Source organism: Pseudophryne corroboree, chromosome 3 (genome assembly GCF_028390025.1).
Source record: "Pseudophryne corroboree isolate aPseCor3 chromosome 3, aPseCor3.hap2, whole genome shotgun sequence".
In the NCBI taxonomy this organism is placed as follows: domain Eukaryota; kingdom Metazoa; phylum Chordata; class Amphibia; order Anura; family Myobatrachidae; genus Pseudophryne; species Pseudophryne corroboree.
Window position 1 is genome coordinate 790,453,984 of NC_086446.1, and position 25,757 is coordinate 790,479,740.

Sequence of the window (25,757 nt, forward strand, 5' to 3'; positions counted from 1 at the left end):
CCAGCAGCAGTAGGCGTTACACGCAAGGATGCATCGGAGGAATCCCAGGCAGGAGAGGACTCGTCAGAATTGCCAGTGACATGGCCTGCAGGACTATTGGCATTCCTGGGGAAGGAGGAAATTGACACTGAGGGAGTTGGTGGGGTGGTTTGCGTGAGCTTGGTTACAAGAGGAAGGGATTTACTGGTCAGTGGACTGCTTCCGCTGTCGGCCCAAGTTTTTGAACTTGTCACTGACTTATTATGAATGCGCTGCAGGTGACGTATAAGGGAGGATGTTCCGAGGTGGTTAACGTCCTTACCCCTACTTATTACAGCTTGACAAAGGGAACACACGGCTTGACACCTGTTGTCCGCATTTCTGGTGAAATACTTCCACACCGAAGAGCTGATTTTTTTGGTATTTTCACCAGGCATGTCAACGGCCCTATTCCTCCCACGGACAACAGGTGTCTCCCCGGGTGCCTGACTTAAACAAACCACCTCACCATCAGAATCCTCCTGGTCAATTTCCTCCCCAGCGCCAGCAACACCCATATCCTCCTCATCCTGGTGTACTTCAACACTGACATCTTCAATCTGACTATCAGGAACTGGACTGCGGGTGCTCCTTCCAGCACTTGCAGGGGGCGTGCAAATGGTGGAAGGCACATGCTCTTCACGTCCAGTGTTGGGAAGGTCAGGCATCGCAACCGACACAATTGGACTCTCCTTGTGGATTTGGGATTTCGAAGAACGCACAGTTCTTTGCGGTGCTACTGCTTTTGCCAGCTTGAGTCTTTTCATTTTTCTAGCGAGAGGCTGAGTGCCTCCATCCTCATGTGAAGCTGAACCACTAGCCATGAACATAGGCCAGGGCCTCAGCCGTTCCTTGCCACTCCGTGTGGTAAATGGCATATTGGCAAGTTTACGCTTCTCCTCCGACAATTTTATTTTAGGTTTTGGAGTCCTTTTTTTACTGATATTTGGTGTTTTGGATTTGACATGCTCTGTACTATGACATTGGGCATCGGCCTTGGCAGACGACGTTGCTGGCATTTCATCGTCTCGGCCATGACTAGTGGCAGCAGCTTCAGCACGAGGTGGAAGTGGATCTTGATCTTTCCCTAATTTTGGAACCTCAACATTTTTGTTCTCCATATTTTAATAGGCACAACTAAAAGGTGCCGAGTGCCGACAACTAAAACTGCAGAGTGCCGACACAGAGGTAGCTACAGCCGTGAACTACCGTACTGTACTGTGTCTGCTGCTAATATAGACTGGTTGATAAAGAGATGTAGTAGTATGTATGTATAAAGAAGAAAGAAAAAAAAACCACGGGTAGGTGGTATACAATTATGGACGGACTGCCGAGTGCCGACACAGAGGTAGCTACAGCCGTGAACTACCGTACTGTACTGTGTCTGCTGCTAATATAGACTGGTTGATAAAGAGATGTAGTAGTATGTATGTATAAAGAAGAAAGAAAAAAAAACCACGGGTAGGTGGTATACAATTATGGACGGACTGCCGAGTGCCGACACAGAGGTAGCTACAGCCGTGAACTACCGTACTGTACTGTGTCTGCTGCTAATATAGACTGGTTGATAAAGAGATGTAGTAGTATGTATGTATAAAGAAGAAAGAAAAAAAAACCACGGGTAGGTGGTATACAATTATGGACGGACTGCCGAGTGCCGACACAGAGGTAGCTACAGCCGTGAACTACCGTACTGTACTGTGTCTGCTGCTAATATAGACTGGTTGATAAAGAGATGTAGTAGTATGTATGTATAAAGAAGAAAGAAAAAAAAACCACGGGTAGGTGGTATACAATTATGGACGGACTGCCGAGTGCCGACACAGAGGTAGCTACAGCCGTGAACTACCGTACTGTACTGTGTCTGCTGCTAATATAGACTGGTTGATAAAGAGATGTAGTAGTATGTATGTATAAAGAAGAAAGAAAAAAAAACCACGGGTAGGTGGTATACAATTATGGACGGACTGCCGAGTGCCGACACAGAGGTAGCTACAGCCGTGAACTACCGTACTGTACTGTGTCTGCTGCTAATATAGACTGGTTGATAAAGAGATGTAGTAGTATGTATGTATAAAGAAGAAAGAAAAAAAAACCACGGGTAGGTGGTATACAATTATGGACGGACTGCCGAGTGCCGACACAGAGGTAGCTACAGCCGTGAACTACCGTACTGTGTCTGCTGCGACTGGATGATAAATAATGATATAAAAAATATATATATATCACTACTGCAGCCGGACAGGTATATATATTATATAATGACGGACCTGCTGGACACTGTCTGTCAGCAGAATGAGTTTTTTATAGAATAAAAAAAAAAAAACACCACACAAGTGAAGTCACACGACGAGTGTTTAACTTTTTCAGGCAATCACACAATATAGTATACTACTAACTATACTGGTGGTCAGTGTGGTCAGGTCACTGGTCAGTCACACTGGCAGTGGCACTCCTGCAGCAAAAGTGTGCACTGTTTAATTTTAATATAATATGTACTCCTGGCTCCTGCTATAACCTATAACTGGCACTGCAGTGCTCCCCAGTCTCCCCCACAATTATAAGCTGTGTGAGCTGAGCACAGTCAGATATATATACATAGATGATGCAGCACACTGGGCTGAGCAGTGCACACAGATATGGTATGTGACTGAGTCACTGTGTGTATCGTTTTTTTCAGGCAGAGAACGGATATATTAAATAAAAACTGCACTGTCTGGTGGTCACTGTGGTCAGTCACTAGTAAACTCTGCACTCTCTACACTTCTACAGTACTCCTAAGCTCCAGTAAATCAGGTCAATCTCTCTCTCTCTCTCTCTTCTAATCTAACTGGTGGCACTGGTCACTGGTCACACTATCAGCAGCAAGTAGTACTCCTCCTATATGCTCCCCAAAATTTGTGTCTCTCTCTAGTACTCTAGTCACTCTAAACGGAGAGGACGCCAGCCACGTCCTCTCCCTATCAATCTCAATGCACGTGTGAAAATGGCGGCGACGCGCGGCTCCTTATATAGAATCCGAGTCTCGCGATAGAATCCGAGCCTCGCGAGAATCCGACAGCGTCATGATGACGTTCGGGCGCGCTCGGGTTAACCGAGCAAGGCGGGAAGATCCGAGTCGCTCGGACCCGTGAAAAAAAACATGAAGTTCGTGCGGGTTCGGATTCAGAGAAACCGAACCCGCTCATCTCTAGCTTTCTGCATCTTCTCATTGTGGTGCCAGCGTTCCCGGCACTTCTGGGTATTGCTATACATGCAGTGGCATAATTATAAATTTTGTGCCCCCCCATGGCATTTTAGTGCCGCATACAAGCATAATGCCCCCCTGTAGTGCCGTTTACACACACAATGCCCCCTGCTGTGCTGCTTACACATATAATGCCCCACTAGTATCACTTACACACATAATGCCCCCTGCTATGCTGCTTACACACATAATGCCCCATTAGTATCATTTACACACATAATGCCCCCTGCAGTGCCGCTTACACACATAATGCCCCCTGCAGTGCCGCTTACACACATAATGCCTCTAGAAGGACTTACTGCCCTACGTGCTCGTTGCCATGGGTTTCTTGTTTGTTGACAGGTGTTAAATGCTCATTGTCAGGGGTTTCTTGCTCGTTGCCAGGGGTTGCATTCTCATTGCGGGCAGAGACCCTGCACCCTGCGGCGGCGGGCTTGTGGTACTGCGTACCACCCTACTTTCAGCACTGCATCCTGGATATATATATATATATATATATATATGTACATATTTAGTGGTTTAGTTATTGTACTACTGGTTTACTCCTATTGAAGAGTTAAAGCAGCTCCCTGACACAAATCGATTGCAGCATCTGGGGTTACAGAGTAATTTGTTTAAATATATTCAGCTTTAGGGTGAAACTGGTTTCTGAATGTAAATTAGTATGCGGAACGTTTTTTATAGGTGCTGTAAAAGAACAATAAAAAGCTTCTGTATAGTACAAGAAGGAATGAGATAAAAATCAATTCCTAGTCCAATCCCCCCCCCTCCCCAGTAGGCCTATCATTAAAAAAGTAAAACTAGCAGGGGAGTAGGTGAATGGGATTATGGGTAGAGGGGTGAAACCTCTACAAAAGTTTGGTAGATTGTCCCACCTCTGTAACATGGGACTCGTGGATGGGGTCTTACCCCCCTCTCCTGTTTTACACGTCATACTGTACCGTGACCTTTATCGTTAATGTCCGATCCGTCCTCAATATGAGAACTGCGATTCATCTCTGGTTATTAATAAATCACCTTAACGTCTCAGTCTGAGGATGCCCGGATCACTGGCAGTTTCAGAAACATGAACCCAGGCAGCTATGCCAGAGCGGCAGACGCAAGCTGCTAAGCGGCTCTAGCTGGCTAGAGCCCGGCACAGTATGCCCAAGTGACGCAGCAGATAGCCAGTGCTGGAGGACGCTGGGTCTGGGATGTCCTCTGCGATGAGCGGCCTTGTATTGTACATATCTGGGATTAGAGTGGATCAGGCAGTAAACAAATCAGTTTGCATTTGCCAAAATGTCTCACTTGCCAACTGTAATTGTGTTTTACGCTCTTGTCATTCTGCAGAACAGAACAGAGCTGTTCTCTCCCCGTCACTGCCGTTCGGCCATTATTGTGCATGCTTTAGATCTGCAAACGCTCATCCTTGGCGGTAAATGCGAACGAGAAAACAAAAAAACAACCTTTTTGCTAAAGGTGACCAGACATGAAATCACAGCAGCGGTTGCATGAATCCAGTCCCGTGGCAAAACGCGCTATACCGCAGAAGTACAAAAGTACAGTCTATGCAGTATCGCCGCTTTCTTCACTTTAATTTTTCACTTTTGTGTCGCCATGATTCTGTGGAATGCCAGGGGTGTGTGTACAGGGTGTTTTCAGACTGATCTTCTGCACCAGAGATAGGACCAGTGAGTGCTTGGTGCAAGTAGCCGCAGCTAGGTGTAGTCTGTCCGGCTCTAATGAAATAATAATAATAATAATAAAACAAAACGATTCTCTTTCTCAGAGTGGAAGGACCTACGTCCATCTCACAAAACAGCGTCTTTCAACAGGCTGCTTCCTGCTCCCCAGGTAGTGAGAGATGTAGACTAGCCACTGACACACCTTATCATACCTTCCATCTGTCCCAATTTTGGTGGGATAGTCCCACTTTTTGGCCACTGTACCACCCACAGGCTGCAGTGTCCTGCGGAGGGGAAGGTTGGGAGAACCCGTCTCACTCTCTGCTCTGCTTAGATGCTGTGCGCGTGAGTGTCTCTTCGCAGAAGAGAGGGACTGGGGGTACGGCCAGCAGCTCACACAGTGCGGTGTATGACCCCAGTGTGATCAAAACAGGGGGTGCGGTTCACGGAAACAGTAAATAGCCACGCCCCCTACAACAAGGTCATGCCCCCTTTCCAGGTATGCGCACCAGAGGTGTAAAGAGAGGTCCTGATCTACATTATTTAAAGGTTGGCAGCTCCCATTCAGAGCCGCCTCCTACATTTAGATTTTGAGAAGGGCTGCTGCTTTTGGGATGCCTCAAGATGACTTCTCGAAGACATTTAACATTCAAATTCCAAACCGGGAGAAGATCAGAACTGGGACTCAGTCCGGATCGGATCTCCTCTGGAGATCTGGACCAGATTTTGGCTCGGATCCACAATATATGGGTGGATTCAGATTTCCGGAGAACCGAACTGCACATCTCTGTGTAAGATTAGCACTTAGGGCTTCCAATAGGAAGCCACTACTTGTATTTGGGGGCCGGACTATCTGCTGCGGGATCGGGACCATCTGCGCGCAATCCTACACTGCTAGCGAATGCTGCCAGGACCGGGACTCACTGGGGATGGTGAGCGGTGGTGGATTTTACTGGGGAGGGCTGCAGCTACTTACATACAGCGCCGGAGCAGGGTTCACTGGCGCAACTGACCGTGTGACATCATGCGAGAGGCGGGGACGCTGACAGGAGAAAGAGAAGCATTGCCTGCACACTGCTAGCCAGATGCAGGGGCCATGGGACAGCAACAGTTCTGACCCAAGGGCCCAGTGTCCTTGGCGATGGCACCGCTTGCACAACCCTCCCTACGGTCCTGCTTGCCTACAGTACAGCAATTTACGGCATCATAGAGCAGGGACAGTGCTAAAGGAAGTGATTCACTGCAAACTGCATCATTATGCCCCTTTATCACCCAGTTCACCTGGAAGTAGCTAGGATCCGGGAGGGTAGTCTCCTCTCTCAGGACTCCGGGAGAGTACAACAAAATGTCTTTGGATATACTTGGAGAATAGGGGAGCGCCCCTCTATGCCCCATACCTCCTAATCATTATTATCCGTACTGTGGGGGTCATTCCGAGTTGATCGCTCGCTAGCAGTTTTTAGCAGCAGTGCAAACGCTATGCCGCCGCCCACTGGGAGTGTATTTTAGCTTAGCAGAAGTGCAAACGTTTTTATCGCAGAGCGCCTGCAAAAATTTTTCGTGTAGTTTCAGAGTAGCTCAAAACCTACGGTCACTTCAGACTATTCAGTTCCAGATTTGAGGTCACAAACCCGCCCAGCGTTCGCCCAGCCACGCCTGCGTTTTCCCTGGCACGCCTGCGTTTTTTCCGAACGCTCCCTGAAAACGGTCAGTTGCCACCCAGAAACGCCCACATCATGTCAATCACTCTGCGGCAACCAGTGCGACTGAAATGCATCGCTAGAGCCTGTGCAAAACTGCATCGTTCGTTGTGCCTGTACGTCGCGCGTGCGCATTGCGCTGTATACGCAGGCGCAGAACTGCTGTTTTTTAGCCTGATCGCTGTGCTGTGAACAAATGCAGCTAGCGATCAACTCGGATTGACCACCTATGCGCATGGTAATAAGGGTACTGGTTATGCTGTTGCAGTTTCACCAAGACAGCACAGTTTTACTTTGCAGAGCAAGAAGGAAGCTTTCCAGGCAAAGCTGTGCCAAATCCAATTCATTATTTATTCCTGGCACCCCTGCCACGTTGCGGAGATACTGAGTACACAAGACATAGATCAAGCCGTCCCATTTTCCTGGCAGCGCTTCCACGCTCGTCCTGAATATCACATTGATAATAAATACAATAAAACACTGATGAGCATAAGTAAAGTGAGAAAAACTGTCTTCCATTCTGGCTTTGTCATTTGTTGAGTACACAGTGTATTCTGCAATAACGTGCGCAGCCGCACAGTGCGGGGTCTCCTGCCTACACGCCGCGGTCAGTGTACTTTACTGCCAGCTATACTAAGGCCTACATGCATAGACCATGATTGGTTATGTGACGTGTTCACCCTGGCGCCTCTATTAAGTTGGGTACACATTGGCATTAACAAGGGGGCTAATTCAGACCTGATCGCTGCTGTGCGTTTTCACTCAGCGAGCGATCAGGTCTGAACTGCGCATGCGCAGGCGCCGCAGTGCACCGGCATATGCCAGAGATGCTATCGGCATCTCAGCCCAGCAATCGCCTCTGCCTGATTGACAGGCAGAGACGGTCACTGGGCGGGAGGGGGCGGGTCAGCGGTGGTGGGCAACCGTTTTGGGGGCACGGTCCGGGCAGCGCAGGCGTACCCAGACCATGCGGGGGGCAAGCCGCGGTGGCTGCATGACGTCACACACAGCCGCTGTGGCCCGGAGAGCGACGGGTAAGCTCCCTGCCAGCACGCAGGAGCTGCGCTGGTAGGGAGCTACTCTTCAGGTACAAAAGCATCGCCGCCGTGCAAGGCTTTTGTACCTGTGCGGGGAGGGCCAGACATGCGGGTCGCACTAGCCCTGTGCTGGGTGTCCCCCCCGCATGTCAGAGAAGCTGATTGTAGCCGTGCAAAATCAGGTCTGATTAGGCCCTACGTCACTAGCGATATCACTAGGTTTTATGTGCAGGACATCAAACCTAGCGCTCGTCACTAGCAAACACAGGAGCACAGAATCATCCATACACAATAAGGCGGGTAGCTTTCTCCTAGTGGAGACGTAGCGCTAATTACCGCTAGAGAAACCAGTCAGAACAGCTTGCTCTGACTGGGTAAAGTGACAGGCAATCGCCCTGATTGCCCTTTGCGCCCGTAAATGAGGCTCGTTATGTCTGCAGGAAAAGTACTGCGCCTGGGTGTAAGCGCAGATCTATATCCATCTGCGGAAATATTTCTCTATCTGTCCCTTCCCCTCATCAGACACTGCACATGGCGTAAAGGGACTGACCCCTTTGGATAAACCCTCCGTAACATAACAGGACTGTACAATGGCGTATCTACAGTATAATGGGTGTAAGTGTGCGGTGCACACCGCCCCTGGGTCCAGGGGATCCCAGACCACACACCCTGCATCCATTGACTATATTTTGCGGCCGCTGCTGCAGAAATCTCGGGAGAATGGCACTAGCGACATTTTCCCATGGGTATACACATATACAGTAGTGCCAGGGCCTGTACTGCGCCAGTAAGCCACCCAGTTACCCAATGCCAACAGGCGGCCGGAGCAGGAAAACAAGATACGTATATATGAGGAGGTAACAAACGCAGTAATAACGGGAGGCAATCACGAGACCGCCTGTCGGGATCCCAGCGATCAGAATGCCCACATCGGAATCACGACCGGCGGTAAAATGTTGCCGCCAGAATACCGGCGCCACAGGTTTTTCTCCCTCTGTGGGTGTCTCCGAGCCTGCAAGGGGCTTTCCAGCACTTGCCCCGCTGCCGGCATAATGGCGGCCGGGATGCCGCTGTCGGTATCTTGACAGCCGATATCCCAGCCAACGGTAAAACTTATGTATTCTGTAATAACACGGCAGCCTCAGATCTGAAAACAGCTTCTATGTCCTGTAAAATGAATAAAACACTCTCTGATGTATTATTTCCAAAAGGTTCCATAAACCGGTCACCGCGTGACGATTTCTTCATTTAGTCCGCCTGAATGTTAAATATAGAAAACTCAGCCTGACCCTCCAATCTCTCTGATAATAGCCGTATTCTCCGCCAGACATTACCGGCTGCTCTCAGAAGGTAATGTCCCTGTGCTGGAGCCTTTCTGTCCATTAATGTGGACGCAGAGCAATCCGGACAAAAGGGCCGGCTGCGGGTCATGTGTAATGCGAGCAGCTTCTGATTGTAAGTGCATGGATCACGGGCCGCGGAGTAAAGCGGCCGGGAATACACTGCAAGTGGCCATTTATTTCTGCAAAGACTTTTTAGTAAAATGTTACAATCTGTATAAAGGTTTTAGCCTGATTCATAGTCATACGGTATTGCACATCCGCAGCGAAGCAGTACCGTACATATAATATGCTAATGCCGCAGGAGAAAAGACGCCTCCTGACAGCATCGCAGATCCGATGACGCAGTGTCAGATCACAGATGGCAGAAATAATGGCCATCTGAGTACACTGCCCAGCTCCCCACCTCCGCTGTGTGTGACGGCGCAGGACCCGCGCATACACAGCTCCAACCATCAGTGCGTGATGTGTTAACAACAATGAGGGAGATGTATCGAATAATGGAGAGAGATAAAGTACCAACCAATTAGATACTCGCCGTCATTTTTCTAGCACAGCCTGTAACACGACAGGAGCCGATTGACTGTTACTTTATTTCTCTAGACTTTAACTCTCTCCAAGCTTTGAAACAACTCCCCCATTGCCATCAGAAAGTTTAGATCTTACGTCCATATGAAGTGCATTAGGCAGCCAGAAGTTAAACCATACTTGCTTACTCTTTAGACGTCCCACTATGGGAGAAGTGTGGGAGTTGCGATGATGAGAACCGTGTCACCATAGCACCGCCCACGGCCCAAAGAAAGAAGTGTGGTCTGGGAAGGTGGCCTTCTCTACCTGAAATTTGTGCGTCAAGCTTAAATGGAATGCAGTCAAGATGACTTGGCGAGACTTGCCTAATCGAAAGTAACCTGGCGAACTGAAGTTAGACCCGGTAGAATCAGATAGGTCACAGGAACGTTGTAGGAATAGAACCAATAAACTAAAATCAATTATTAGTGCTAGAAAACTATGGCCCTCATTCCGAGTTCTTCGCTCGCTAGCTACTTTTAGCAGAAATGCAAACAAAGCCGCCGCCCTCTGGGAGTGTATCTTATCATAGCAGAATTGCTAACGAAAGATTAGCAATTCTGCTAATATTGGCCCTCATTCCGAGTTGATCGGTCGCAAGGCGAATTTAGCAGAGTTACACACGCTAAGCCGCCGCCTACTGGGAGTGAATCTTAGCTTCTTAAAATTGCGACCGATGTATGCGCAATATTGCGATTACTAACTACTTAGCAGTTTCAGAGTAGCTTCAGACTTACTCTGCCTGTGCGATCAGTTCAGTGCTTGTCGTTCCTGGTTGACGTCACAAACACACCCAGCGTTCGCCCAGGCACTCCCACCGTTTCTCCGGCCACTCCTGCGTTTTTTCCGGAAACGGTAGCGTTTTCAGCCACACGCCCCTGAAACGCCGTGTTTCCGCCCAGTAACACCCATTTCCTGTCAATCACATTACGATCGCCGGAGCGAAGAAAAAGCCGTGAGTAAAAATACTTTCTCCATAGTAAAGTTACTTGGCGCAGTCGCAGTGCGAACTTTGCGCATGCGTACTAAGCGGATTTTCACTGCGATGCGATGAAAAATACCGAGCGAACAACTCGGAATGAGGGCCATTAGCAGAATTGCTAACAAAAGCAATTTCCTTGTAGTTTCTGGGGGTTATTCCGAGTTGTTCGCTCAGTAAATTTTTTTGCATCGCAGCGATTTTCCGCTTAGTGCGCATGCGCAATGTCCGCACTGCGACTGCGCCAAGTAAATTTGCTATGCAGTTAGGAATTTTACTCACGGTTTTTTCTTCGTTCTGGTGTTCGTAATGTGATTGACAGGAAGTGAGTGTTTCTGGGCGGAAACTGGCCGTTTTATGGGTGTGTGTGAAAAAACGCTACCGTTTCTGGGAAAAACGCGGGAGTGGCTTGAGAAACGGAGGAGTGTCTGGGCGAACGCTGGGTGTGTTTGTGACGTCAAACCAGGAACGACAAGCACTGAACTGATCGCAGATGCCGAGTAAGTCTCGAGTTACTCAGAAACTGCACAGAGACGTCTTTTCGCAATATTGCGAATCTTTCGTTCACAATTTTAAGAAGCTAAGATTCACTCCCAGTAGGCGGCGGCTTAGCGTGTGCAAAGCTGCTAAAAGCAGCTTGCGAGCGAACAACTCGGAATGACCCCCTCTGAGTAGCTCCAGAACTATTCCTAGATTGCGATCACCTCAGTCCCTTTAGTTCCTGGTTTGACGTCACAAACACGCCCAGCGTTCGGCCAGCCACTCCCCCGTTTCTCCAGCCACTCCTGCGTTTTTACCTGGCACGCCTGCGTTTTTTAGCACACTCCCTGAAAACGCTCGGTTACCACCCAGAAACACCCACTTCCTGTCAATCAGCAGAGCGATTGAAAAGCTTCGTTCGCATGTGAGTAAAATAGCATAGTTTTGTGTAAAATTGCTTAGCGCGTGCACCCTAAAATGCATACGCATGCGCAGAACTGCCGGATTTTAGCCTATTGGCAATTCTGCTAAAATTAGCAGCAAACGAACAACTCGGAATGAGGGCCAATATTAGTTCTGAGAGTTCAGTTCCTCAGTCAGAGCCTGTAACATAACCGTTCCCTGCCGCACACGCGCAGTCATTTCATTGGTGTCACAGCAACGCTCGCAGTACTGATTAATTCAGCGGAATCACACTACAGGGGAACATGTTCACTACCAATACACACACATAATGTATACAGCAGTGGTTCCCAAACTCTTTTGAATCACAGCACCCTACAGTATCAGTGTTTTTTTCATGTCACCCACAGGATAAAAGTTTTTAATTGATACATTTGGAAAATAAATATTAAAGTAAATGGTGCCTACTGACATCCTTAGGTTGTTATGTGGTGGTGTACAGTTAGGTTGTTATGTGGTGGTGTACAGTTAGGTTGTTATATGGTGGTGCACTGTACAGTTAGGTTGTTATGTGGTGGTGTACAGTTAGGTTGTTATATGGTGGTGCACTGTACAGTTAGGTTGTTATGTGGTGGTGTACAGTTAGGTTGTTATATGGTGGTGCACTGTACAGTTAGGTTGTTATGTGGTGGTGTACAGTTAGGTTGTTATATGGTGGTGCACTGTACAGTTAGGTTGTTATGTGGTGGTGTACAGTTAGGTTGTTATATGGTGGTGCACTGTACAGTTAGGTTGTTATGTGGTGGTGTACAGTTAGGTTGTTATATGGTGGTGCACTGTACAGTTAGGTTGTTATGTGGTGGTGTACAGTTAGGTTGTTATATGGTGGTGCACTGTACAGTTAGGTTGTTATGTGGTGGTGTACAGTTAGGTTGTTTTATGACGGTGTATTGGTGGTCATTCCAAGTTGTTCGCTAGCAGCAATCGTTCGCTGTGCAGCGATGAGGCAAAAAAAGGCACTTCTGCGCACGCGTATGCGGCGCAATGCGCACGCGCGACGTACTTTCACAACGGCCAATGTAGTTTCACACAAGGTCTAGCAAAGCTTTTCAGTCGCACTGCTGGCCGCATAGTGATTGACAGGAAGTGGGCGTTTCTGGGTGTCAACTGACCGTTTTCAGGGAATGTTCAAAAAAACGCAGGCGTGTCAGGAAAAACGCAGGCGTGGCTGGGCGAACGCAGGGCGTGTTTGTGACATCAAAACAGGAACTAAACTGTCTGAAGGCATCGCAAGCGCTGAGTAGGTCTGAAGCTACTCTGAAACTGCACAAAATTAATTTGTAGCCGCTGTGCAATCTTTTCGTTCGTACTACTGCTAAACTAAAACACACTCCCAGTGGGAGGCAGCATAGCAGTTGCACGGCTGCTAAATACTGCTAGCGAGCGAACAACTCGGAATGACCACCATAGTTAGGTTGTTATGTGGCGGTGTACAGTTAGGATGTTATGTGGTGGTGTACAGTTAGGATGTTATGTGGTGGTGTACAGTTAGGTTGTTATGTGGTGGTGTATAGTTAGGATGTTATGTGGTGGTGTACAGTTAGGTTGTTATGTGGTGGTGTACAGTTAGGATGTTATGTGGTGGTGTATAGTTAGGATGTTATGTGGTGGTGTACAGTTAGGTTGTTATGTGGTGGTGTACAGTTAGGATGTTATGTGGTGGTGTACAGTTAGGTTGTTATGTGGTGGTGTATAGTTAGGATGTTATGTGGTGGTGTACAGTTAGGTTGTTATGTGGTGGTGTACAGTTAGGATGTTATGTGGTGGTGTATAGTTAGGATGTTATGTGGTGGTGTACAGTTAGGTTGTTATGTGGTGGTGTACAGTTAGGATGTTATGTGGTGGTGTACAGTTAGGTTGTTATGTGGTGGTGTATAGTTAGGTTGTTATGCGGTGGTATACAGTTAGGATGTTATGTGGTGGTGTACAGTTAGGTTGTTATGTAGTGGTGTACAGTTAGGATGTTATGTGGTGGTGTACAGTTAGGTTGTTAAGCAGTGGTATACAGTTAGGATGTTATGTGGTGGTGTACAGTTAGGTTGTTATGTGGTGGTGTACAGTTAGGATGTTATGTGGTGGTGTACAGTTAGGTTGTTATGTGGTGGTGTACAGTTAGGATGTTATGTGGTGGTGTACAGTTAGGTTGTTATGCGGTGGTGTACAGTTAGGATGTTATGTGGTGGTGTACAGTTAGGATGTTATGTGGTGGTGTACAGTTAGGTTGTTATGCGGTGGTATAAAGTTAGGATGTTATGTGGTGGTGTACAGTTAGGTTGTTATGTAGTGGTGTACAGTTAGGATGTTATGTGGTGGTGTACAGTTAGGTTGTTAAGTGGTGGTGTATAGTTAGGTTGTTATGCGGTGGTATACAGTTAGGATGTTATGTGGTGGTGTACAGTTAGGTTGTTATGTAGTGGTGTACAGTTAGGATGTTATGTGGTGGTGTACAGTTAGGTTGTTATGTGGTGGTGTACAGTTAGGTTGTTATGTGGTGGTGTATAGTTAGGATGTTATGTGGTGGTGTACAGTTAGGTTGTTATGTGGTGGTGTACAGTTAGGATGTTATGTGGTGGTGTACAGTTAGGTTGTTATGCGGTGGTATACAGTTAGGATGTTATGTGGTGGTGTACAGTTAGGTTGTTATGTAGTGGTGTACAGTTAGGATGTTATGTGGTGGTGTACAGTTAGGTTGTTAAGCAGTGGTATACAGTTAGGATGTTATGTGGTGGTGTACAGTTAGGTTGTTATGTGGTGGTGTACAGTTAGGATGTTATGTGGTGGTGTACAGTTAGGTTGTTATGCGGTGGTGTACAGTTAGGATGTTATGTGGTGGTGTACAGTTAGGTTGTTATGTGGTGGTGTACAGTTAGGATGTTATGTGGTGGTGTACAGTTAGGATGTTATGGGGTGGTGTACAGTTAGGTTGTTATATGGTGGTGTACAGTTAGGATGTTATGTGGTGGTGTACAGTTAGGTTGTTATATGGAGGTGTACAGTTAGGTTGTTATATGGTGGTATACAGTTAGGTTGTTATGTGGTGGTGTACAGTTAGGTTGTTATGTGATGGTGTACAGTTAGGTTGTTATGTGGTGGTGTACAGTTAGGTTGTTTTATGATGGTGTACAGTTAGGTTGTTGTGTGGTGGTGTACAGTTAGGATGTTATGTGGTGGTGTACAGTTAGGTTGTTATATGGAGGTGTACAGTTAGGTTGTTATGTGGTGGTATACAGTTAGGTTATTATGTGGTGGTGTACAGTTAGGTTGTTATATGGTGGTGTACAGTTAGGATGTTATGTGGTGGTGTACAGTTAGGTTGTTATATGGAGGTGTACAGTTAGGTTGTTATATGGTGGTATACAGTTAGGTTGTTATGTGGTGGTGTACAGTTAGGTTGTTATGTGATGGTGTACAGTTAGGTTGTTATGTGGTGGTGTACAGTTAGGTTGTTTTATGATGGTGTACAGTTAGGTTGTTATGTGGTGGTGTACAGTTAGGTTGTTGTGTGGTAGTGTACAGTTAGGTTGTTATGTGGTGGTGCACTCTACAGTTAGGATGTTATGTAGTGGTGTACAGTTAAGTTGTTATGTGGTGGTGTACAGTTAGGATGTTATGTGGTGGTGTACAGTTAGGTTGTTATGTGGTGGTGTACAGTTAAGTTGTTATGTGGTGGTGTACAGTTAGGATGTTATGTGGTTGTGTACAGTTAGGTTGTTATGAGGTGGTGTACAGTTAGGTTATGTGGTGGTGTACAGTTAGGTTGTTATGTGGTGGTGTACAGTTAGGATGTTATGTGGTTGTGTACAGTTAGGTTATTATATGGACAGTTAGGTTGTTATGAGGTGCTGAACAGTTAGGTTGTTATGTGGTGGTGTACAGTTAGGATGTTATGTGGTTGTGTACAGTTAGGTTGTTATGAGGTGGTGTACAGTTAGGATGTTATGTGGTGGTGTACAGTTAGGTTGTTTTATGATGGTGTACAGTTAGGTTGTTATGTGGTGGTGTACAGTTAGGATGTTATGTGGTGGTGTACAGTTAGGTTATGTGGTGGTGTACAGTTAGGTTGTTATGTGGGGGTGTACAGTTAGGATGTTATGTGGTTGTGTACAGTTAGGTTATTATATGGACAGTTAGGTTGTTATGTGGTGGTGTACAGTTAGGATGTTATGTGGTGGTGTACAGTTAGGATGTTATGTGGTGGTGTACAGTTAGGATGTTATGTGATGGTGTACAGTTAGGTTGTTATGTGGTGGTGTACAGTTAGGATGTTATGTGGTGGTGTACAGTTAGGTTATGTGGTGGTGTACAGTTAGGTTGTTATGTGGTGGTGTACAGTTAGGATGTTATGTGGTTGTGTACAGTTAGGTTATTATATGGACAGTTAGGTTGTTATGTGGTGGTGTATAGTTAGGATGTTATGTAGTGGTGTACAGTTAGGTTGTTATGTGGTGGTGTACAGTTAGGATGTTATGTGGTGGTGTATAGTTAGGATGTTATGTGGTGGTGTACAGTTAGGTTGTTATGTGGTGGTGTACAGTTAGGATGTTATGTGGTGGTGTACAGTTAGGTTGTTATGTGGTGGTGTATAGTTAGGTTGTTATGCGGTGGTATACAGTTAGGATGTTATGTGGTGGTGTACAGTTAGGTTGTTATGTAGTGGTGTACAGTTAGGATGTTATGTGGTGGTGTACAGTTAGGTTGTTAAGCAGTGGTATACAGTTAGGATGTTATGTGGTGGTGTACAGTTAGGTTGTTATGTGGTGGTGTACAGTTAGGATGTTATGTGGTGGTGTACAGTTAGGTTGTTATGTGGTGGTGTACAGTTAGGATGTTATGTGGTGGTGTACAGTTAGGTTGTTATGCGGTGGTGTACAGTTAGGATGTTATGTGGTGGTGTACAGTTAGGATGTTATGTGGTGGTGTACAGTTAGGTTGTTATGCGGTGGTATACAGTTAGGATGTTATGTGGTGGTGTACAGTTAGGTTGTTATGTAGTGGTGTACAGTTAGGATGTTATGTGGTGGTGTACAGTTAGGTTGTTATGTGGTGGTGTATAGTTAGGTTGTTATGCGGTGGTATACAGTTAGGATGTTATGTGGTGGTGTACAGTTAGGTTGTTATGTAGTGGTGTACAGTTAGGATGTTATGTGGTGGTGTACAGTTAGGTTGTTATGTGGTGGTGTACAGTTAGGTTGTTATGTGGTGGTGTATAGTTAGGATGTTATGTGGTGGTGTACAGTTAGGTTGTTATGTGGTGGTGTACAGTTAGGATGTTATGTGGTGGTGTACAGTTAGGTTGTTATGCGGTGGTATACAGTTAGGATGTTATGTGGTGGTGTACAGTTAGGTTGTTATGTAGTGGTGTACAGTTAGGATGTTATGTGGTGGTGTACAGTTAGGTTGTTAAGCAGTGGTATACAGTTAGGATGTTATGTGGTGGTGTACAGTTAGGTTGTTATGTGGTGGTGTACAGTTAGGATGTTATGTGGTGGTGTACAGTTAGGTTGTTATGCGGTGGTGTACAGTTAGGATGTTATGTGGTGGTGTACAGTTAGGTTGTTATGTGGTGGTGTACAGTTAGGATGTTATGTGGTGGTGTACAGTTAGGATGTTATGGGGTGGTGTACAGTTAGGTTGTTATATGGTGGTGTACAGTTAGGATGTTATGTGGTGGTGTACAGTTAGGTTGTTATATGGAGGTGTACAGTTAGGTTGTTATATGGTGGTATACAGTTAGGTTGTTATGTGGTGGTGTACAGTTAGGTTGTTATGTGATGGTGTACAGTTAGGTTGTTATGTGGTGGTGTACAGTTAGGTTGTTTTATGATGGTGTACAGTTAGGTTGTTGTGTGGTGGTGTACAGTTAGGATGTTATGTGGTGGTGTACAGTTAGGTTGTTATATGGAGGTGTACAGTTAGGTTGTTATGTGGTGGTATACAGTTAGGTTATTATGTGGTGGTGTACAGTTAGGTTGTTATATGGTGGTGTACAGTTAGGATGTTATGTGGTGGTGTACAGTTAGGTTGTTATATGGAGGTGTACAGTTAGGTTGTTATATGGTGGTGTACAGTTAGGTTGTTATGTGGTGGTGTACAGTTAGGTTGTTATGTGGTGGTGTACAGTTAGGTTGTTATGTGGTGGTGTACAGTTAGGTTGTTTTATGATGGTGTACAGTTAGGTTGTTATGTGGTGGTGTACAGTTAGGTTGTTGTGTGGTAGTGTACAGTTAGGTTGTTATGTGGTGGTGCACTCTACAGTTAGGATGTTATGTAGTGGTGTACAGTTAAGTTGTTATGTGGTGGTGTACAGTTAGGATGTTATGTGGTGGTGTACAGTTAGGTTGTTATGTGGTGGTGTACAGTTAAGTTGTTATGTGGTGGTGTACAGTTAGGATGTTATGTGGTTGTGTACAGTTAGGTTGTTATGAGGTGGTGTACAGTTAGGTTATGTGGTGGTGTACAGTTAGGTTGTTATGTGGTGGTGTACAGTTAGGATGTTATGTGGTTGTGTACAGTTAGGTTATTATATGGACAGTTAGGTTGTTATGAGGTGGTGTACAGTTAGGTTGTTATGTGGTGGTGTACAGTTAGGATGTTATGTGGTTGTGTACAGTTAGGTTGTTATGAGGTGGTGTACAGTTAGGTTATGTGGTGGTGTACAGTTAGGTTGTTATGTGGGGGTGTACAGTTAGGATGTTATGTGGTGGTGTACAGTTAGGATGTTATGTGGGGGTGTACAGGTAGGTTATTATGTTGACAGTTAGGTTGTTATGTGGTGGTGTACAGTTAGGATGTTATGTGGTGGTGTACAGTTAGGTTGTTATGTGGTGTACAGCTAGGTTGTTTTATGATGGTGTACAGCTGTGCTTCTGATTGCCCATGTTTTATAGTTGTCAGCCAGTAGCACTGGTTTTGCTTATCACTTTGACCATGAATAATTCTATTTGATTTGGTCCTGGACCACCAACCCAAGGCAGCCCTGGAAGAGCTTTGCTCAGTGCCGTTACTAGACATTTTAGCGCTATGTGCAAGAAACAGCATCGGCGCCCCCCCTCCCCATTTTTAAAATAGGGCCAGTGCGGGCAGGCGGTGCACCCAAAAATATAGGGGCAAATTAATTTAAATCAGCCATCCCACTTTAGACAGGGATTAAATAACAAGATAAGCAGTCAAAGCATGTACTTGACGTTTCCTGGCTGTTCTTATACTGTACAAATCATGATCTCCTTTTCAAAATCTCTCAATTAAGCAAAATAACTGTGTGGCTGCCAGTTACAGACACATTCAGGTTGGGCTGTGTCCTGTTATCTGTACAATGTAGTTCACAAATGCTGGTACCGGTGCATGCGCAGTAGCGGTGACGGTACTACGCATGCGCAGACCTCCACCGTCTATGGACTACACGGCTGCAGCCCATAGAAGCCAGCTAGGGCTGATGAGGCAGGGAGCCAGCTCTCTGCTATTCACAGCCCGGTCTGGCAGTCCCGGAGGGAGGAAACACCTCCTAATGGGACTGCATGTAGTGTCTGTGACTGACAGGTACTCTAGAACCTCCAATAGGAAGTCACTGCCAGTCTCAGTGAAGCCAGTACAGTCTCATGGACTGCATCTGGCTCACTGACACTGCGCTGAAGTGGCAGATTTTACCTGGGGGGGGGGGGGGGGGGGGGGGGCTGCAGTCTTGCAGTCCATAGGCAAAATTCGCTACTGTTTAAATAAAGGTGAAAGGTTTTCAAAGTATCTGTGAATGTTCCCTGTAGCCTTTTGTACTGCATTGGTCGGGGTGGTAAGGAGGGGATTGCAATAGCCAATGTGGGAGATTACTGGGGCCTATGTTAATGTTCTTCAGAGTTCTTGTGTGAAATATTTATGTACTCTGGAGACACTTCTTAGATGTATAATACAATGTATCATACAAGGCTATTAACCAGACTACACCAACATACATCTCCTCATTCATCTCAAAATATCTCCCTACCCGACCTCTCCGCTCTGCACAAGATCTACGTCTCTCATCCACACGCATTACTTGTTCACACTCAAAATTACAGGACTTTGGGGGTCATTCCGAGTTGTTAGTTCGTTGCCGATTTTCGCAACGGAGCGATTAAGGCGAAAATGCGCATGCGCATGGTACGCAGTACGCATGCGCTAAGTATTTTAGCTCAAAACTTAGTAGATTTACTCACGTCCGAACAAAGAATTTCCACCGTTGAAGTGATCGGAGTGTGATTGACAGGAAGTGGGTGTTTATGGGGGGAAACTGGCCGTTTTCTGGGAGTGTACGGAAAAATGCAGGCGTGCCAGGATAAAATGCGGGAGTGTCTGGAAAAACGGGGGAGTGGCTGGCTGAACGCTGGACGTGTTTGTGACATCAAACCTGGAACGAAACGGGCTGAGCTGATCGCAGTGTAGGAGTAAGTCTCGAGCTACTCAGAAACTGCTAATAATTTTCTATTCGAAATTCTGCTAATCTTTCGTTCGCAATTCTGCTATGCTAAGATACACTCCCAGAGGGCGGCGTCCTAGCGTGTGCTATGCTGCTAAAAGCAGCTAGCGAGCGAACAACTCGGAATGACCCCCTTCATCCGGGCTTCACCCACTCTGTGGAATGCCCTCCCACGCACAATAAGACTTGCCTCTAGTCTCCAAACCTTTAAACATTCCATGAAAACTCATCTCTTCAGACAAGCCTAGCACATTCCAGACCCACCCGCATAAACCGTCAATGCTTCCCTATCTAATTACATCCTCTCTGCACAGTACACATAACATCACTATTTCCCTATAGATTGTAAGCTTGCGAGCAGGGCCCTCCTACCTCTATGTCTGTCTGTTTTTTACCCAGTTTTGTTCTATAATTGTTGTTTTAATTGTAAAGCGCAACGGAATATGCTGCACTATATAAGAAACTGCTAATAATAATAATGTATAGAATGTAACATTTTATATGTGTGTCTATGGGTCCGCCTATGATATCTGTATACTACACGATGACAGTCGCCCAGCAGTACGTATGTGATTTTCTTTTGCCCCCGTCCCTGTAGACATCCCAGTCTGTCTCAGTCAGCTTTGTAACGTCACTCTCTTCATTTGTGTTACGCGCCCATTAAGCAAATCCTAACACCCCCCTAGGGTCAGCTCCATTCTGCTTCTACCAGACAGTAATTGTTTCAGACTAAACTGAGATTGTTTCTCTCCCTTTGCCTACAGGTGATACTAATTCTGACAAAGCTGTACGATTACAACCTGGGAAGCATCACGGAGAGCTCACTTTGGAGGTACGTGGCTGATCTCGGCCTCTAATTGCCGAGTTACTTAAACATTGCGTTTTATGGTAGCGGTCTTTTCACACGTTGTAATTGGACATGTGGGATGGAAGGCGGCAGCTGTCCTTGGGCGATATCAATTGTCATTCCTGTACTTAGTCTTACGCTTCTGTTGGCTTATTGAGCAGCGAGATATCTCAGGCCCGCAGACGTGGTTACCGGAGACTCCGTTCATACTTAATTTTCTTCCTTAGTATGTAACGGCTTCATTGCTTTTCATACAGACTCAGAAGATTCCAGCTCTCAGCTTCCGCTAGATGGACACGTAAATCAATGGTTCTAATTCAGGCCTGATCGCAGCAGCATTTTTGTTAGCAGTTGTTAACCATGTGCACCGCGGGGGGGGGTGTAGGCACTAACGATGCGCGGCCCCGCGCTCATTCATCATTGGTGCCGGGTCGCTTATGCGTGCAGGCCAATATGGACAATCTCGTCCATTTTAGCATGCATTGCTATGGAGCCGGGTGACGGGGGGGGGGGGGGACTTCACTCCCCCCCTCTCACCTCCCCCCCACGCCACCGGGTCGCCCGTCTGCCGTATCGGCGGGTGGCATAATGTGTAGGGCCCATTAGATTTGGGTGGGGTGTGTTCAAACTGAAATCTAAATTGCAGTGTAAAAATAAAGCAGCCAGTATTTACCCTGCACAGAAACAAAATAACCCACCCACATCTAACTCTCCCTGCACATGTTACGTCTACCTCACCTGCAGCGCACATGGGGGATCATTCCGAGTTGATCGCTCGGTAGTTTTTTTTTTGCAGCGCTGCGAACAGATAGTCACCGCCTATGGGGAGTGTATTTTTGCTTTGCAAGTGTGCGATCGCATGTGCAGCCGAGTGGTACAAAAAAGTTTTGTGCAGTTTCTGAGTAGCTCAGAACTTACTCAACCACTGCGATCACTTCAGCCTGTCCGGTTCCGGAATTGACGTCAAACACCCGCCCTGCAAACGCCTGGACACGCCTGCGTTTTTCCAAACACTCCCAGAAAACGGTCAGTTGCCACCCACAAACGTCCTCTTCCTGTCAATCTCTTTGCGATCCGCTGTGCGAATGGATTCTTCGTTAAATCCATTGCTCAGCAATGATCCGCTTTGTTACCGTACGACGCGCCTGCACATTGCGGTGCATGCGCAGTTGTGACCTGATTGTAGCGCAGCGAAAAATCCTAGCGTGCGATCATGTTGGAATGACCCCCAAGGTTTTACCCAACTGCTAACAAATTTGCTGCTACGATCACGTCTGAATTACCCCCATTGTGTATATATATATATCTACAGAATGTATATACAGTAGCATGGAGCAACGGGCAGAACAGTGCATCGCTGGGCCCCATAGAAAATTTTGGATAGAGCACAACTGGGTCCTATTCTGAGCATAGCAGGGAGATGCACGCAAGTTGCGTTCCCAGACGCAGCCATAGGCCGTGGTCAGGCGGAGACACTGGACCTGCCATAGGGCTGGGCCAAGTTCCCATGGCAAATCCCAATCGGTATTACAGCGTGCATGGATGTTTGAGTTCTTGTACATTCAGCCACATGGGGGAACGCCAAGAGATGATGATGCGCCTTACAGCTTTGTTAAATAGGGCTTTAGCTAAATTCCTCCGTAAACATGGAAAAGAGCCATTGGTTTGTTTTGTTTTTTTCAAATAGCCCCCAAATATGACAGTGGATACCGGGTGCAATAATCATATGTTTTATTATCTTTTTAGTCTTCATTATGCCTTTCTGTGCTTTTCAGTCTTGTTTTTATATAATTGGCCAGAGTGGTGTATTTCCATTTTCCAGCCATAAGATACGGACGTGCTCTCATAACTGGATACAACTATTATACCTAGAGATAATAAAAAAAATAACAACTCTGTGTGATGATATAAAGATGTCTGAAAATGTACTCGTCCATACAGTATAGTATATGCAGCAGACAAGCTCGGCCCAACAAATGAAAGTCACCTGATGGTGTAAGAACCCTTTAAAGAGCTTTGCTGGGATGACCCTGCTTTGCCTACGATCTTCTCTGAATGATAAGCAGAAGGCAGTGGCTCATGCCTCAAAACAGGGTGTTTGCACATCAAGAGGCGCAGAGCAGCCTCATGCATTTCACATATCCTCTCTGCTTCTATAAAGTAGGCTCTACGCTCCTTGTACCTGCCGGATAATGAGAGATTAATTAAGGATGCTGCACATTATGAGCTTTGAAGAAAGTGTAAATATTAATTAAATGTGTAAATGTACTGTAGAGACGCTGAGCGTGAATGTGGCGCTACTTACAGCTAAACACGGGGCTCAGGGAGGCTTACATCCATCCCAGCTCACGCACAGTGTACGGTAGTGTCTGTGATACTGGTGGACTATAAGATAACAGATTAGCTGAGAGCTACAGACGTTACCGGAGGTCATGTGACTTGCAGCATAAGGGGCAGGCAGAAGGAAATTATACTCAGCTTTCGGTGCGTCGTTAATACTCGTAATCAAAGTATAAATATCCAAAACAAATGGTGGAACTACTGGCGGTACAGCAGGTACTACTCAGCGGGCCCCAGAGAAATAGGGGCCCGCCACAGCAGCCAGAGCCGGATTAAAGAGAGACCTGGGAAGACACACCCGGCAGACACCCCTCTATCTGTGGACACCCGACTACCGGGCAGTCGGCTCACCGAAGATATCCACAGCCGTTGTCAGACTCTCCATGTGTCTGGAGAAACGGGGGAGTGGCTGGGCGAACGCAGGGCGTGTGTGTGACGTCAAACCAGGAACGAAACTGACTGAACTGATCGCAGTGTAAGAGTAAGTCTCGAGCTACTCAGAAACTGCTAAGAAATTTCTATTCGCAATTCTGCTAATCTTTCGTTAGCAATTCTGCTAAGCGAAGATTCACTCCCAGAGGGCGGCGGCTTAGCGTGTGCAATGCTGCTAAAAGCAGCTAGCGAGCGAACAACTCGGAATCACCCCCAATTTTCACAATGTTTCTGGCAATGCAATGACAATATTATTATGTCAGTGTCAACTTTGTGAATGTCAACGTTTGACATGGCAACATAATGCCCGTGTCAATATTTTGATGTCAACATTCTGAATGCGGACATTTTGTACCACTGCCGTGCCAAGATTGGGGTCCATATGCAGCAGTGTTCTAGTATAGAGGGTCTCGGAAGCTTCTCCGTGCCGCTGCACATTATGCTGTGTACATAGCAGACGTTGGTAGCTGGAAGGATTTTATGAATTTTGTTATTTCATCTCACCAGAGGGATATTTACTAAGTGATCTATGCTGTAGCTTTGTCATATTTAGATGCCCTCACTCAGTGTAACTGCCTGCAACATTGTGCGCTGACAGATACACCCTGCTGTGGTACCATCACGCAGGACTTCTGCCGCATCAGCGCCAGTCTGTAACACGCAATATTTTATGGTATTGGCAGCATAATGGCTCTTTATGTCCCACAGGCGCCCTGCGCCGGTAAATGTTCCACAAGCTGTTTATTTAGCTTTATTTCATTGAGAATGTCTGCGGCTGCCGGTGCTTGTCGCGCTGTAGGTTTGTGTGTTTAACATCCTGCGCTAAAACTTTGATCTAGTCCGAGGTCACCAGCAATCTCCTGTGATTTTCTGTGCTTCATGAAATATAAATAGCGCAGACTGCGGACGCTACGCTCGGAATGAAGAGGATGAGAATAAAAAAGATAAATGGTTTTCTGCCTTTATAAGCAGAATGGGGAATATTATTATTTTATAAAATCTTAGACACACTGGAAATTTGTTCAGAGGACGGCAGCCTCTGCGTAACTTGCACGCCGCGGCTATATAGTGTCGTCAAACAGAGAACTCATTCTTTTTTAAGCTTACCTGTAGACGGCATTGCGCCATTTGTCACATGTTCCTCCTTTGTAGACTACATGGTGCCATTTGTCACCATAGGCGTGCGCAGCTAATTATATTAGGGGGTGCACCTCCGAAGGGGCGTGTCTAGTACCGCCTTTTGGGCATGTCTAGCACCGCCTTTTGGGCATGTCTAGCACCGCCCAGGGACATGTCTAGCACTATTTTACATTCCCTCAGTAAAATCACATGGCTTAATCACATTACTCCAAACAGTGTGAGCCAAAATTTACATTACACCACACAATATGAGCCGAATGTCACATTACACCACACAGTATGAGCCGAATGTCACATTACACCACACAGTATGAGCCGAATGTCACATTACACCACACAGTATGAGCCGAAATGTACATTACACCACACAGTATGAGCCGAATGTCACATTACACCACACAGTATGAGCTGAATGTCACATTACACCACACAGTATGAGCTGAATGTCACATTACACCACACAGTATGAGCCGAATGTCACATTACACCACACAGTATGAGCCGAATGTCACATTACACCACACAGTATGAGCCGAAAGTCACATTACACCACACAGTATGAGCCGAATGTCACATTACACCACACAGTATGAGCCGAATGTCACATTACACCACACAGTATGAGCCGAATGTCACATTACACCACACAGTATGAGCCGAATGTCACATTACACCACACGGTATGAGCCGAATGTCACATTACACCACACGGTATGAGCCGAATGTCACATTACACCACACAGTATGAGCCGAATGTCACATTACACCACACAGTATGAGCCGAATCTCACATTACACCACACAGTATGAAGCGAATGTCACATTACACCACACAGTATGAGCCGAATGTCACATTACACCACACAGTATGAGCCAAATGTCACATTACACCACACAGTATGAGCCGAATGTCACATTACCCCACACAGTATGAGCCGAATGTCACATTACACCACACAGTATGAGACGAATGTCACATTACACCACACAGTATGAGCCGAATGTCACATTACACCACACAGTATGAAGCGAATGTCACATTACACCACACAGTA

The 25,757-nt window shown here is 46.3% G+C and overlaps 1 protein-coding gene across 1 annotated transcript in view; it reads left to right on the forward strand.

The window, feature by feature from the left end:
* Positions 1–4,546: 4,546 nt before the first annotated feature.
* LOC135057441 (VPS10 domain-containing receptor SorCS1-like) overlaps positions 4,547–25,757 on the forward strand; it is a 675,310-nt gene continuing 654,099 nt past the window's right edge. The window contains exons 1-3 of the mRNA XM_063963334.1: positions 4,547–4,682; positions 6,901–7,130; positions 20,708–20,775. Of these exons, the coding sequence (XP_063819404.1) occupies positions 4,547–4,682; positions 6,901–7,130; positions 20,708–20,775 (434 nt within the window). The remainder of the gene's footprint in view (positions 4,683–6,900; positions 7,131–20,707; positions 20,776–25,757) is intronic.